Genomic DNA, 15,438 nt, shown 5'->3' with positions numbered 1-15,438 from the left:
AGCCGAAGGCAGACGCTTAACGACTGCGCCACCCAGGCGCCCCTGATTCATTACTTTCTAGAAAGAGACCTTAATGCTAATTAAGTCTCAAATCTTTGTGAACAATTCCTATAGTATTTCATCATGTAATATTCTTTTCAAGCACCAACAGGGGAAAGATTCTAAAAAAGAATTCTTTGCATGCAAACTTTAGCATTGTTATGTGGTTGGGGGATTTATGAAAAATGCACTGAATTTTTCAATAAGGCAATTCCTTATAGTTTTAAGAACAGAGAAATGACTATCAAATTTACTCTAACATTCATTTGTTAAATACATTTATTATTTATTCACTGTTGTGGTCAGGGGATACAAACAAATGAAGTGTTTCCAGCCCTCACAAAGCCCCCAACCTCAGGAGCAGCCTACAGGTAATGACTATCAGCATAACGTGTAAGTGCTATCATGGTGTTTTGAAATCAAAACAAAGGAGAAAATAATTATGCTGAAAAGGGAGCTGGAAGAATTAGGGAAGAAGGATGAGAAAAGGCGGTCTAGTGGTGAGAAAGCATGAGCTAATGCACAGAGGCACAGAGTCAATGATGTTTCCAGGAGATAAGGAATAACTGAGTATGGCTGGGGCACAGGAAGCTAGAAAGGAGGGTCCTACTCAGATGATGCAGAGCGTTAGCTGTCACATTAAGGAATTTGGGCTTAATTTCATGGGGAAAGACAAAAGCAAATTTCCCCCCAGGGATATAAAAATCCTCTAAGTTTACAGAATGCTGCTTAATGATCCATAAATAGTACAAACATGGGTTAAGAGAAGTAGCTCGGGGTTCCTTATGGATATGGCAGTATCATAGACAGCAGGTATACCAAAGCAAATACTCCAGACAGTAGTTTTCCACTTGTAAAGATGTGACTAAGAATAGTTTTGGGAAAGGTATACACATATGTCAGGTAGGATGATTAGTGAGTTCTTTACCATGAAGGCAATAAATTACTTTTTTTACTACTGTTATTAATAGACTGTGATACCAAAAATCTAAAGATTTGTTAAAATCCTCCCAATGTAATGACATTAATACATTGCCAGAATATTTTATTAAATCCTCTTAAATCAATTTATCATTATACATGACAATATAAAAATATACGTGTATTATTCATCACCTTAATTTGAGTAAATATAAAATTATCCCAATGCAATATAACCTGATAATGCAGAAACATCATAGACTCTTAATTACATAATAAAGATGTTATAAAGTGAATATGAAAATTCAAGCTTCAAAAAGTCATGCTACTAGTATTAATTTCTTTATATAATGTATAGTCCAATAACAAAATCCCAGAATTAAAAGTCTTGACTGACCCCTTGTGGTCAAATAATTTGTAATAAAAAAATCAGCAATATTTACCACCATCTTCAAAATCATCTTCAGTTAACCACCATGGCACTGCATCTTTCTTTTTCACTTCTCTTTTAGGTTGTCTAGGTGTTTTGTTTGAATTCTCAAAAGAATCATCTGAAAGCTAAATCAGATAAAAGCTATTGAATTAAAATTCGAGAATCCCAGATTCATCACTAAAAAGGTTTCTTACAGTTCTTCCACAGTTCAGCTATTGCGTGCATAAACACTCTCAGAACAATGTATAAATTTGTATTTTTAAACATATGTGGCCAAAATAACTTAAAAATCAAGTATATATCTCTGAACATCAATTTCATATCCAGAGTTAAATAAGTAAATTAACCAGAGAGAAAACATCAACGATAACGACAAAGAAATAAAGACTTATCAAGAAACTGGATCAAGAAGGGGAAAAAAAGAAGTATTTGACCTCTTCTAGACATTCTCTAGGGTCTCAGAATAAATAATGATTGAGCAAAGTTACCTAGCATCACTCTCAAAGAGCACACAATTCTAAGATCAGACGAACTGAGTTTCAGGTGCTTACCAGAAAAATTAGCATTTTGTCACAATGATTAATAAACTTTAATAAACTTTTATTTGTCCTTTTCTACTCTTCAGGTCCAAATTTCAGTACAATCCTAAATCCCTTATACTAACCCTAATTGACCCACCATCACTGCCACCACTCTCAGTCAGTCACTTGGCCTCTCTTCACTGAGAAAATAAAGACCTTCAGTCAAAAACCACCCTCCTTTCCCTCACTCCACCTGTAAAGGCTGTCTTCCTTTCTCAGAAAAGAAATTCTTTCCTCTACACCAAGAAGAACCTGCAGACGGGTCAGTCACCTCCCACCTTTCTAGGTTCTTACATCCTTGGTCATCCCATGTCATGTCCACATCTGCACTCTCCCCTCCTTCTACCAACCCTCCTTCCCTCAGGTTATAAACGTGACCATCTCTGTAACCTCAGGCCCTAGCACAACTGTGGAATGGAATAATGAACATTTAGGTCTACTCCACTTTTTTTTAAAAAAGCAAAGCAAAACAAAACAAACAAGATCCTTATTCCTACCTCCTCTTTATTCCACCCATTGCTTTTCTTTTACATACCAATTTCTTGAGTTTCCTGCTCAATCCTTTAAAATCTGGTTCCCATCCCAAACAACTCTCCTCCAGGTTCCCAAAGCCTCCTAAATGCCACAAATAAAGGATCACTGCCAGTCATCTTCCCTGATCACATCATGGAATTTGATACCCGTGACTGACTCTTCCCGAAACTCTCTACCTTTGATTTCACAGCATCATTTCCTCCAAGATATACTTCAGTTCTGTGGCCTTTACCACCCATCTAGTTTAATAGGTCTTGGTTCTTTTGCCCATTTCTTTACACTAGACTTCCCCAGGAGTCTGTCTTTGTCCTTTTTATCCTCACTCTACCCACTTCTGGAGAAGAAACCAACATTTATTCCATGCCTGCTATATATCAGGACCTATCTTCAGGTTATCTCAATCTTTAAGCAATTCAATCAAGATTTGTCAATGGGGAAACAAGCTCAGAGAGGTTAAGCAACTTGCCCCACATGCTACTGTCAGTAAGTGCTACAGACCTGGAATTCAAACTGAGGTCTGAGAACACCTGTCCACCTTCCAATATAGTATCTAGTCCCCCAACTGGGACAATGTCACCAGGATGCCCTTTTAAACTGGCAAGATGACAATGCACAAATTTCCACCTGCTAACTAAACAACTCTATCTCAATGACTTAAAATAATATCAATTTAAAAATGTTCAAAAAGAATGCATTGTCTTTCCTGACAATCAGGGAGGAAGAGGGAAGAAGGAAGGGAAAGTATTCTTTATCTGAATTTTAGTTCCATCATTTCCACTCAGTCTCTAAACTTGGTAATCACCTTGAAATGTTCCATTTCTTTCTCCTCCCTGTATCTCATTGTTCACCAAATTCTGACAGTCTGCCTCAGACTCAGTCTATTCCTCTTAAGCCCCATGGTCAGATAAGAGTGTGGAAGGAGTATAGGTTTTAGGGGCCAGACGGACCTGAATTCAAATTTTAACTTCAAAATATACTAGTTGTTGCTTATGGAAAATTATCCTCTCTTTTCAGTTTATTCATCTGTTAAAAAAGTCATAGTACCACTGACCTTGCAAGCTTGTCACAAAGATCAGAAAATGAAATGCAGAGTGCTCACTCTACTATCTAATACATAGTAGGTATTCTCACTTTTGATAATCTTCCACACTGCTTTCCAGATTCCTATCATTAAAAACAAAACACAAAAGCTGGTCCCCAGAGAATAACGTGCTGGTGAGCATATGAAGAAAGTGGAATCCTAATATACTAATACACAGCCGGTGGGAATGTAAAATGGCACAGCTACTTTAGAAAACAGTCTGGCCATTCCTTGAAAGGTTAAACATAAAGTTACCACATGACGCACCATTTCCACTACTAGGTACACACACAGCAGAAATGAAAACATACATCCACACAAAAACCTGTACATGACTTTTCACAGCAGCATTATTTATAATGCCAAAAAGTGGAAAGAACTCAAATGTTCATCAACTGATACATGGATTAGCAAAATGTAGTAAACCCATACAATGGAATGTTACTCAACTACGAAAAGCAATGAAATACTCATAGATACTACCAAACGGTGAACCCTGTTTCAACCTATGTTGAATGGAAGAAAACAGCCACAAAAGACTGCATATTGTATGATTTCATGTCTATGAAACGTCTATAATAAGCATATACTCAGAGACAGAAAGTAGATTAGTGGTTCCGAAGGCTGGAGAATGGGGTAATTGCTAATGGGTACAGGGTTTCTTTTGAGGATGATAAAAATGTTCTATCAGTCGTTGTGGTAATGGTTGCATTGCTGTGAACAAACTAAAAACCACTGAATTGTACCCTTCACTTTTTTTTTTTTTAAGTAGGCTCCACGCTGGGCCTTCCTCCTTCCCCCCAACATGGGGCTTGAAATCACAAACAGGAGATCAAGACCTGAACTGAGATCAAAACTCGGATGCTTAACCGACTGAGCCACCCAGGCTTTAAATGTACAACTTTTTTAGGGAAAAAAAAAAAAAGCTGGTCCCGCCAATTATAAACAAAGATATGTAAGCCATATCATTGAACAAACTATTTGAACAATAATTTAGCAAAATGACTAAAGACGTTAGCATGACTCTAAAATCATGGTTTTCATTATTTAAAAAAACGAGATGCTGCCATTTCCAAATCTCTAGCATGAGATAAAGGCTTTTACAAGTTGAGGCTGACTATGAGAGAAAGAGTGGGAGGGAAGGAGGATGTTGAAGGGGAGGTAAATGAGGGGCAGAAAGAAAAAAAAAAACCTGGCCTGTACTGTTTTTTATCTTTTACAGTAAAAATACTTCCTATGAAGTTTAATTTTCAAAATGTACATATCTGAAATAAAAAAATCAATTTTCAAATGGGAAGTGAGATTCTTATCCTGAGTGTCTATTACATTCAGATAATCATCAGATGCTTTTTTAAATCCTTACAACAATCCTACAAAGTAGACATTATTTTTTCCTGTTAATGAAACTGAGGTTTTCTACTACATCATACATCTAACGCTCTTTATGAACAAGAAGTTAGTATAATCGTATAAAATGTGACTCTCCTGAATGCTCTACAAGGCCTCTCTATTTATATAAATACATAGGATATAGTGCAACCCTCTAATTTATTCATTCAGCAAGTATTTACTAAGCATCTATTAGGTACTGCAGCTATCGCAGTATGTAGCTGTCACGTCATGAATCCTACACTCTTACGATGGGGGCAGAAAACAGACCTACACAAGTAAGATAATGGATGGCGCCAAGTGCTACACAGAGAATTAAATATAAGGTACACAAAGAAGTCATTTGCTGGTTACTTTTTTACTGGATAAGCAGGAAAAAAACCTCTCTGTGGTAGTGATATTTAAGATGAGATCTTTAGCAATCAGATGAAGAATAGGGGAACAGAACTATTGGCAGAGAGAACAGCTCGTGCTGAGCTCCTTATGTGAAGGGAGCTTGGCATGTCTGAGGAGAAAAGAGACGGCTGCAGCCTAAGTAGGTAAGGGAGAAGAGAGGTATAAAGTTGAGTGAGGAAGACATGAGCAAAACCATCCAGGGCTTTGGAAACCATGTGAAAGAGTCTGGATTTTATTCCATTGGTGATGGGAAGCCAATAGAGTGTTTTACAAAGAGGAACAATCTGATTTATGTTACAGATCACATTGGCTGCAGTGTGGGGAAGGAATGGGGGGAGAGTATGTGGGAACTGTTATAGTAGCCCAGGAGAGAAGATGGTGCCCTAGACTAGATGGCAGCAGTGAACAGGGAAAGACCTAGGAAGAGGACAGATATATTCTGGAGGAAGGGCTGACAGAGCTTGGTGATGGACTTGTGAAACTGAATACAGGAAACCTCATTTAAAATACAATTGGGATAGACTGGTGATGGGTAGTAAGGAGGGCACGTGTTGCATGGTGCACTGGGTGTTATACGCAACTAATGAATCATCGAACTTTACATCAGAAACCAGGGATGTACTGTATGGTGACTAACATAATATAACAAAAAAACATTAAAAAAATAATAAAATAATAAAAAATAAATAAAATAAAATACAATTGGGAGGTCGGAAGGGGGAGTTCTCATGCCCCATCAATTTGTCATCAGTTGCAGACTCCAACAAAGAAGTATAGCTTGCATTTTCCAATAGAAAGAAGCCTACTTTACTACCCCAACAGGAGGAAGGAAGGTTTTTCTTCATGCCCAGCAATAGTTCTGCCAATGAGAAATCCTCACCACCCTGAACTTTTGCTTTCCTCCAGTAGACTTTCATTCAAAGCAACCCCTCCCAAATTCCTCCTTTTCTCTATAAAATAATGTTCCTCTCCTTTGATCTCAGGTCTTGCCTAGGGTTTTGCCATAGCTTGCATGTCCTAACTGCAATTCTTTTGCCATTCCCAAATAAAGGGTAAAATAACTGGCTGTTTTATTCTTGAGGTTGACATTACTTGGTGATCAGAAGTGGGATCCAGAGAAGGCTCCAAGAACTCTGAGGCCGGTGAGCAAACAGGTGCCTGTACTCACTGAGCCCAATGAGTTCTCTGCTTTCTCCCTGAGCCTGGAGTCTGAAGGTGAGTCTCTCCTGGATCCCAGCTCTGCTCTCTGCTTTTTGAGCTCTCTAGGTTTATCCAGGATCTGTTTAAAAGCTTTACTCTTTCTATTTTTATGAAGGCTTTGTCCCTTCTGGTGAGTACGCGTGTGTTTTTCTGCACTTCTGTATTGACTCATGGGATCCTAATCCTCAAACTCTCTCAGGACAGCGCTCCTCCTGGGACCCTGGTGGGCTTTATGTTTAAAAACTATGATCCCTCCTCATGCACACTGCTAACGAAATAGACCAACTTAGCTAAATTTAGAATTTCAATGACCATGATGGGGGTCACTGAACTGCTCAAACTGACTTTTCTCAAAACCTCAAACTTAATTTTCTCAAATTAGAAGACAATACCTCTAAAATTAAGCAAATTGAATGGAATGCCCGTTTTAATTGGTACCTGGACTTCCAAACAAATTCAGGACTCCAAAACTGCCTCTCTGCAAAGTACCATCTCTAAATTAACTGTGGCTACTAAACAACTGAGAGAAGTCAAAGGGCTTCCGGGTCCTCTCTGGCTTCTGGCCATTCTGCGTCTCCAGACACGCAGGGCCAGCTTGGGCTCAGGCCGCCCCTCTGCTGCCACCTTCCTACTTCCCCGCAGCGCCATCCCCAGGCCCTCCACACCCTCTCGCTTCCTCAGTCTAACCATCTCTCTGAAAGGCCCTTGTTGTCCGAACCTCTCCCCGCTCTCTCTTCCTCAGAACCTATCAGAACCCGTCCCTTTAAAGTTAAGCCCTCTAAGGATCCAGCTGTTGAACTCCGAGTTTCTTATGTTCCCTGGACTAAAGCTGAACTTCAGGCTACCGTCAAAAATGTTCCCAAGGTTATGGAGGATCCTTCTAGATTTGTCGAGGAATTTAACATAGTTATTCAAACTTACTGACTAGGTTTCTCAGATTTATATTAATTAGTTCACACGCTTGTTGGTGAGGCCTAACACTGGATGAAACTGGTCTGATAGAAAAGTCCTGAAAGAGAGATTCAGTAAACCAGATCTCTGACTTTCGGCAGGAGGCTGAACACTCGCTAGAAGTCTTCACAGAACAATGACAAAAGCTATTCCTAAGCCTGATGATTGGAACAGCATTCAGGCTTGCACACAAAAAAACCTGATGAGCCTGTTTATGATTACTACAATCGACTTCAGATTATTTTTAAGGAAAACTCTGGTATCCCTTTAGATGTCAAATCCACTCAGATAGCCTTTAATTCTATGTTCCTTAACCGGCTAAACTGGGTCTTTCCCTTTAAGCTAAAAGGACCGGGATGGAATGGGAAACTATGTTGGGCCCAGATCTAGTTAATTTAGCGAACCAGCTGGCCCACATCCTAGATGATTTGGCTAAAAGGAACACCACTAAAATCCTTAATTTTCATCTCCAACAAATGGAGGCCCCCTAAACAAACCCCATCCCTCCTGATCTCTGTCGTTACCGCAGAAAACCAGGACATTGCAAGAAAGACTGTTGCAAACTTAAGTGCTCCAGAAGCCGATCAGTCCTCTAACCAATCCTTCCTAGGTTTTCCTAATCCCCAGGGACTGGGCTCTGAGGCACTACAGGGGCGTGTCCCAATTCTTTCTTCCAGTTGGTTCACAGAAACAACCCTCCAGATGGGGAATGAATGTCGATCCGTCCTCATCGCCACTGCAGCTACACTCTCCGTGCACAGCCCAGCACCATAAAGCAGCAAAACCGCTCAAATAGTGACACTCCTATCTCTATCTCTATTCCCTTTGTTTAGGCCCTTCAAGAGATATTCACCCTTTTTCCTTAATTCTCTCACCCAATTCACTTATTGGGCAGAGATTTCTTAGAAAAATATCATGCCAGAATCTCTTTTTTCAAAAAGGGGGAAGTAATTCTAGAATTCGACAGAAACAACCAAAATAGCAACCAAGTGATCCTTCAACATCGTTTACTTGCTCTGTCTCTGACAGCACTGGAGCTAACTCTAGGGACACTAACCATTTGTCCCTATTGGATCAGGAGCTGTCCTCCTTATGGATAAAATCCTCCTCTGATTTTGGCAGAATACACAAAGCACCTCCTACTAAGATTCAAACAGATCCTCAAAGTACCTCCCCGGAATTAATCAATAACCTATAAAGAAAGAAGCCCTTCAAGGCATCAAGCCCATAATAGAAGATAAGGCTCAGGGACTCCTTATCACCTGCACTAGCCCTTATAACACCCCTATTTCACCTGTAAGGAAACCCAGTGGCTGAGGATGGAAGTTTGTCCAGGACTTCCCAGCAATAAATAACGTTATCCTTTGACACACTGTTGTTCCTAATTCCAATATGCTACTAGAATCTATTCCTACCGAAAGCAAGTTTTTCACTGTAGTTGATCTTTGTGGTGTGTTCCTTAGTATCACAGTTGATAAGTATAGCCAACATTTTTCTGTCTTAACTTGGAAAGAAAATACATTCGAAAGAAATACCCCAGGGTTTTACCAAGAGCCTTACTTCTTCCAAACCTTAAAAGCTGACTTAGATGATACAAAGTTTTCTGGAGGCCCTACCTTGCTTGTTACAATACGTAGATGACTTGCTTCTCTCCCAAGGCTCTTCACAGGAGGACAGCATGTAGCTATTAAAACTTTTAGCCTTAAAGGGACATGAAGTTTCCAAGGAAAAACTGCAGTTTGCTCAAACTCAGGTTCGACATTTAAGGTACCTGATGTTGGAATGGGGGTTTGTTCGTTCGTTCATTCATTCATACATTTATGTATTAAGTAGGCCCCACACCTAGACACCTAGCATGGAGCCCAATGCAGGCCTTGTACCCACAACCCCAAGATCAAGACCCGAGCCAAGATCAAGAGTCACTCAACCGACTGAGCCACCCAGGCGCCCCAGAACAGGGGTCATTTAAATACAGTTAGGCTTTGTCGTATCCTGAACTTCCCCAAAAATAAAACTAAGTGCCAATTACAAGGTTTTCTTAGGGTAGGGGACCACAGTCAAAAATTGAACTCCAAACTTCTCTCTTACCGCCCAACCCCTATATGTTTTACTTAAACACAACAAACGTGACCCTATTATTTGGAAAGATCAGAATGATACAGGCTTTGGGGCCTTAAAGAAAATCTTAATAAAGCTTCCTCCCCATGGACATCCTAATTATCAGCTCCTCTTTTTCCTTTTTGTATATGAGAAGGAAAGCAACGCCCTTGGAGAACTCACCCCAAAACCAGGAAATTGTTATTGACCCACAGGATATTACAGCCAACAACTGGACCCTGTGGCATGAGGATAGCCCCCTTGTCTCAGAGCCATTCCTGCCACTGCCCTTTTGGATGAGGCCACTGAAGAAATAATCGTGGGATCCCCTGAACCACCCTTGTGCCCCATGCAGTAAAAGCTCCTCTGAATTCCTGCCACACTCAACACCTGTTGGCCAGTCATCTTACTGCCTATGAAATCCTCCTGTTAGCTGCTCCTCACGTAACTCTTCCTCACTACAATAATCTTGACCCTGCTATTCTCCTCTCTTTCAGCCCTCTGATAAACCCCTCATCACTGCTTGATGCCGACAGATCACCTTTTGACTGTCCATGACAATTTACAGATAACTCTAACCAATGCAAATCTGTCATAGTTTACTGATGGGTCTTACTTAAAGGACAAAAACGGTACTGTCTTGTGCATGCTATTGCAAGCTCCTTTTGCAATCATGCAGGCAGCACCTTCACCTTTGGCTACTTCGACCCAACAGGCTGAATTATACGCTCATGCTCTGGCTTGTGGCTTTGCCAAGGGTAAAACTGCAAAGACCTACACTGACAGTCAGTATGCCCTTGGGCAGCTCATGACTTCGGGATGTTATCGAAACAGCAAGGTTTCCTTACTTCTTATGGGAATAAAATTACAGAGGGCTCTTATATCCAAAATTTATTAGATGTCAAACTTTTGCCAACTGCCCTGGCTATCATTAAAACCTCTGTGCATTCCACACTTGACTCCCTGGAGGCCAAAGGAAACTACCTTGTTGATGTTTCCACTAAAAACGCTGCTCTCAAAGGAACCAAAAACCTAACCTCTGTCATGGTCCAAAGGGATGTTGCCTCAAATGATAATCTAGAAAAATTGACAAGAGACGTCCAACAATTGGCCCCAGAGAGGGAAAAACAATATTGGAAATCTACTAATTGTTGGTTTGATAAAAAGAACTCTAGCTTGAGCCGAATAACAATCCAGTCCTGCCAGAGACTTGAAAATGTCATTACTAACCACTGCACATGCATTAACTAGTGCTCTACCGATAAGATGATAGCCTTTATGAATCAATTCTGGTACAGAAATATTAATAAGCCCACAAAGGTGCCTACTTTGCTTGCCCCATCTGTCCAAAATACAATCCAGGAAACCCATCCACACCACCCCCTGGTATTTTAAATGGACCATTTAAATGGACCATTCAAAGTTTGGGAAGTGGATTTCACTCAGCTCCCGCTGTCTCATGGATATAATATGTTTTGGTCATGGTTTGTTTTCTCACTGATCTAAAGCTTTCCCTTGCAGACAGGGTATGGCCTTTTCTGTAGCTAAAATCCTCTTAGCAAAGATTATTCCTACCTGAGGAAGCCCTCTCAAGCTTCACAGTGATCAGGAAACAGTCAAGTTCATCAGTAAAGTCTACGCTGTTTGGCCGGTTCTCCAGCACTCTCACTGTGCTTACCATCTTCAGTCCTCAGGGCGAGTCGCACGAACAGCACCATTAAGACTCAATTGGTAAAATTTGTGGAGACCCTCCAAGTAACCTGGCCAAAAGCACTGCAGTTGGGTCCTGCTAATATATGTACTGCCGAAGCAAGCACACGATTGGGTCCTTCTAAATCTGAGATCCACCCCCTTTGTAACTCATTAACTCTCACGCCCTTTGAGACAGTCGCAGGGCGCCTGATGCACCTGGTTCCTGCCTCATCTGATCCACAGCTGATAAAAGGAGATCTACTCCGATATTGTAAAGGACCCACTGCTTTTGTTGAGAATAACCATACTTTAGTAGAACTATCTTCATGGCACACTCCCGGGAGAAAAAGGGTGTAAGCATCACATCTTGCAACCCAGAGATTTTGTCTACTGCAAAAGATACCTCAAAAAGTTCTCTCTTCAGTCTTGTTGGAAGGGCCCTACCAGGTACCGTTTACCAACTCTTGTGCCACCAAATTTCAAGAAACAAACTCCTGGATTCACACGTCACATCTAAAGAAAGCACTAAACGCAGGCTGGACCTGCACACCACCTGGTGACCTGAAAGTAGTTTCCAGAAATTAAAGCAGACATCTGATAAAGACCACTTTCCCAAAATAACTGGACCAGGCTCATTTTTTCTCTCTCTTCCATGGACAGATAATGCTCTTACCTGCATTTCCCAACTGCTGCAAAAGGGGGGAACCTCTCTGATTGTGGGATTTGTCACCAGAAACCTCAATCTGTCCAGAGCAACAGTGATCCCTCAGACCACCCTACAAGTAATTTTGCTGGAAGTCAATTGCCACTGCATGCCTAAACTGTTGCCCAGGTCTGTTTTACGAAGTTAGAATATTAAATCCACACATACTTGTTCCCTGCCTCAATTCAACCCAACTCTAGGTGGGAGAAATGAGCTCTCTTGAATACATATGAAAACACACGGTAGAACAGCCAATGTAAGTTGGACAATTTGTAAGCTGGATGTCATACCCATATACTTAGGAAAACTTCCAGCATGCGGTAACATGGTATTTGAGTCTTGGCTGAATAATGCTAATGCCTCTATACCGACAAATGGGTCCATAAATGCTAATACTTTTGAGGGAGCCCTATGTGTAGCTCCTGGCTACTCTTCTGTACGTGGAGGTTTTGGTAATGGCCCCTATGCTTGGGCAATTCATTGCCTTGACAGCTGAAGGATAAAAGGACAATGTGCTTTTGCTGTATTCACTGTTCTATTTTTGCTTCATAACAAACTAGCAGCTTCCTACCGGTCTACGTCACTAAACCTTCATGACCATCTTAAATGAGAACTTCCAGGAGGCATACACAACTCCAGGTTTGCCTCCACAGAGACAGCCTTTCTCCCTTCAGAGTAAGTACTACTAGACACAGAAGTTTTTCCCTAAACTTAAGAGAGCTGGTCAATTCTATAGCCAAAGCAATAGCAGCCCAACAATGATTATTCGACTCACTGGCTAAAGTAGTTTTGGAGAATCACATAGCTCTGCATTACTAACCTGTTGAGCAGGGAGGCATCTGTGTGACAGCAGACACCACTTACTGCACATGGATAAACTCCTCTGGAAAAGTAGAAACTCAACTGCACAAAAGTAGGGGACAAGCACATTGACTACAACAAATTTTACGTGACTCTCAGTTTTTTTTTTCAGTTGGCTTTTTTCAGGCCTAGGGTCATGGTTCAGAATCATCATACAATTCGGAATTGTCATGCTGCTTTTAGTTATGTTTTGTATAATAATTTTTAAGTTTTGCACCTGTCGCTTATCAAACTTTTATAGAAACCATGTACTCAATAAGGTGATGCTAACTCAACACTTCAGGATGATCTCCAACACGCAGGACCTCAACAAGATACAGACTTTGGAAGGGAAATGCCTGAGAGTTTTCCTTCCTGTGCTTCCTTGTTACTTAAATATGTTCCAAAATGGGTTCTAACTGCTATACACTTTCTCTCTGACGTGGGACCTGAAACCCAGGAAAGGTCCTTCCTGGCACGGAGACGCAGATGACCCAACTCTTGGTCAGCAGTGCTTCTGAGGAACGATTTGGGTGAAAAGGGAAAAATGTGAAACTAAATAAAGGAAACCACATTTAAAATACAAAGAGGAAGCCAGAAGGGGGAGCTCTCATGCCCTATCAACTCATCATCAATTACAGAACAAACCCAACAGTAAGAAGTGGGACCTACCTTGCATTTTCCAGCAGGGGGAAGAATGAATTTCTCCAAGCGGAGCAACTAGCTCAGCCAATAAGAAAATACAACTCTGCCAATGAGAAATTGTGACCACCCTGAACTCTCTTTCCTACTATGGACTTCCATTCAAAGAAGCCCCTTCCAACTTTTCTCCTCATTTTCTCTATAAAGTAATGGTTCCTCTCCTTTGGTCTCAGGACTTGCCTATGGTTTTGCCATAGCCTGCATGTACCGAATCACAGTTCCTTGTCATTCCCAAATAAACCCATTTTGCTGGTACTAACTGGCTGCTTTATTTTCAAGGTTGCCAAACTGATTGCATATTAGAAGTGAAACAGGGAATTGAAAGATGAATTTCCCGTGACAAAAATTTACTATGTAGCTTTTAAAAAGATAAACTTACCTCTTTCATGAACTGTTCAAACTCTTCATCCAGCTCTTCTTTGGAATAGTGAGCCATAATCAAGAATTTTCACTTCCCAAAGTAAACATTCCAAAGTATTTACAGCATTGGGAACACTAAATAACAAGAAATAAATATGCTTTGAGGAAATTCATGTCACATCGTAAGAGCAACCAGACTTAAACCTCAGACATTGCTCTTATATAGTATATATGCACAATTACTGACCTACAACCTTGACAAGAGATTCTGAATTCATGAATAAAACTGCTCTGGAAAAGCAGCTTTCACAGTTTGCACTGTACTTAGGGTCCAGAACTACATTTTCACTGTTACCATCCAACTGTTGAAGGGTGGCCTCCACAATACTTCCTAAACTTATGGGGTGTATGTTACTTAATATCTCTGAAACAAATCAGGTCCTCTCAAGGAATCTTTCAAAAATTATAAATTAGTAAGTCCAAAAGGCTATTTCTTTTTTGCAAAGCACAGGACAGAGTTTGTGCTGCCCTATCATTCCGTCAGTTATCAGTCCATATTAATAGTTCGCAAAATAGACTGTTTCTGGATACTGACAAAATGCACTTCATTAAGATTCAAAATCTAACTAAAATAAAGTTAATGGAGTATACAAATCAGAACGAATTATGTTCCCTTTGGAGCGAGGGGAAGCCAACAAAACTATGCATAAGTGACTTATGACGCAAAGCTCTCCCCATCCCTCTAACGAGCCCAAACAACTTCAGCTCTGTACCACCTTCTGGACTACACCTTCTTGAGGCTGCTCAAACCCAGAGGCGGTGGAGGGGGGCTGTGTGTGTGGGCGGAGACCCCGCCCGGACGATATTTTTCCCAACCTGCAGAGTAACACCTCCCCGCCTCTTTAGCACGTCTGATCAGTTCAGGGTGTGCGCATTAAGGTCTGAGCCCCGAGATCTTGGTCGGAGACGGACACCATCAAAAGAGCTCGGCTTGGCGGGGTCCCGGCTCCAGGAAGCGCGGGTTCCAGAGTGGCGAAAGACAAAGACGTACTTGAAGGCGTGTGGGCGGAGGAGGGGAGGAGCCCGGGAAACCAAAGCCCTGAGGGGCGGGTCTGAGGACAGTCTCAGTCAGGGTCAACTGAGTGGGAAGCCTCACCTACCTCCGTCTCTGAATTTCCCGCTATCCCGAAGGTCTGCGGGGGCCCAACAGTTACCAGGGTAACATACGTCAGCTTCCTTGCTCCCGAGTCACATGACCCCTACTGGTCACGTGGCTTGTGGGCCCCACGGGACCGGTGTTAGTGTCTTTTTTCCTCTACGAAAAGGTGGCAATTGCTGCGGCTCAGAATAATTTGGAGGGTAAGAGCCGTCGCTGCTGCACCAACAGAGACCCCGCAGCTTTCGCTGCGCTCCTTGGAAAAGTGGATTGAGGATCGGGTCTCGAGAGCCGGGACACGGGCATGCTGGGTGTTGTAGGCCCAGCCCGTGGCTTCCTGGGAAATGTAGTTTAGCTCCTTTA

At 41.5% G+C, this 15,438-nt stretch overlaps 1 protein-coding gene across 3 annotated transcripts in view; it reads right to left on the bottom strand.

Moving 5' to 3' along the window:
• The window catches only part of CEP162 (centrosomal protein 162), a 101,239-nt gene extending 86,087 nt beyond the window's left edge, over positions 1-15,152 (bottom strand). For all 3 annotated transcript variants that reach the window (XM_045804506.2, XM_045804516.2, XM_045804511.2), the window contains exons 1-3: positions 15,080-15,152; positions 13,939-14,054; positions 1,404-1,518 (exon numbers count right to left, since the gene is read on the bottom strand). In XM_045804506.2, coding sequence (XP_045660462.2) covers positions 1,404-1,518; positions 13,939-13,995 — 172 coding nt within the window. In that variant the 5' untranslated portion in view covers positions 13,996-14,054; positions 15,080-15,152. The remainder of the gene's footprint in view (positions 1-1,403; positions 1,519-13,938; positions 14,055-15,079) is intronic.
• Positions 15,153-15,438: the final 286 nt, after the last annotated feature.

The sequence above is a fragment of the Ursus americanus genome, chromosome 29, assembly GCF_024610735.1.
Source record: "Ursus americanus isolate L20-20 chromosome 29, mUrsAme1.1.p, whole genome shotgun sequence".
Lineage (NCBI taxonomy): Eukaryota > Metazoa > Chordata > Mammalia > Carnivora > Ursidae > Ursus > Ursus americanus.
Note: the sequence above shows the minus strand (reverse complement) of the source record. Positions and strands in the feature narration are given on the sequence as shown.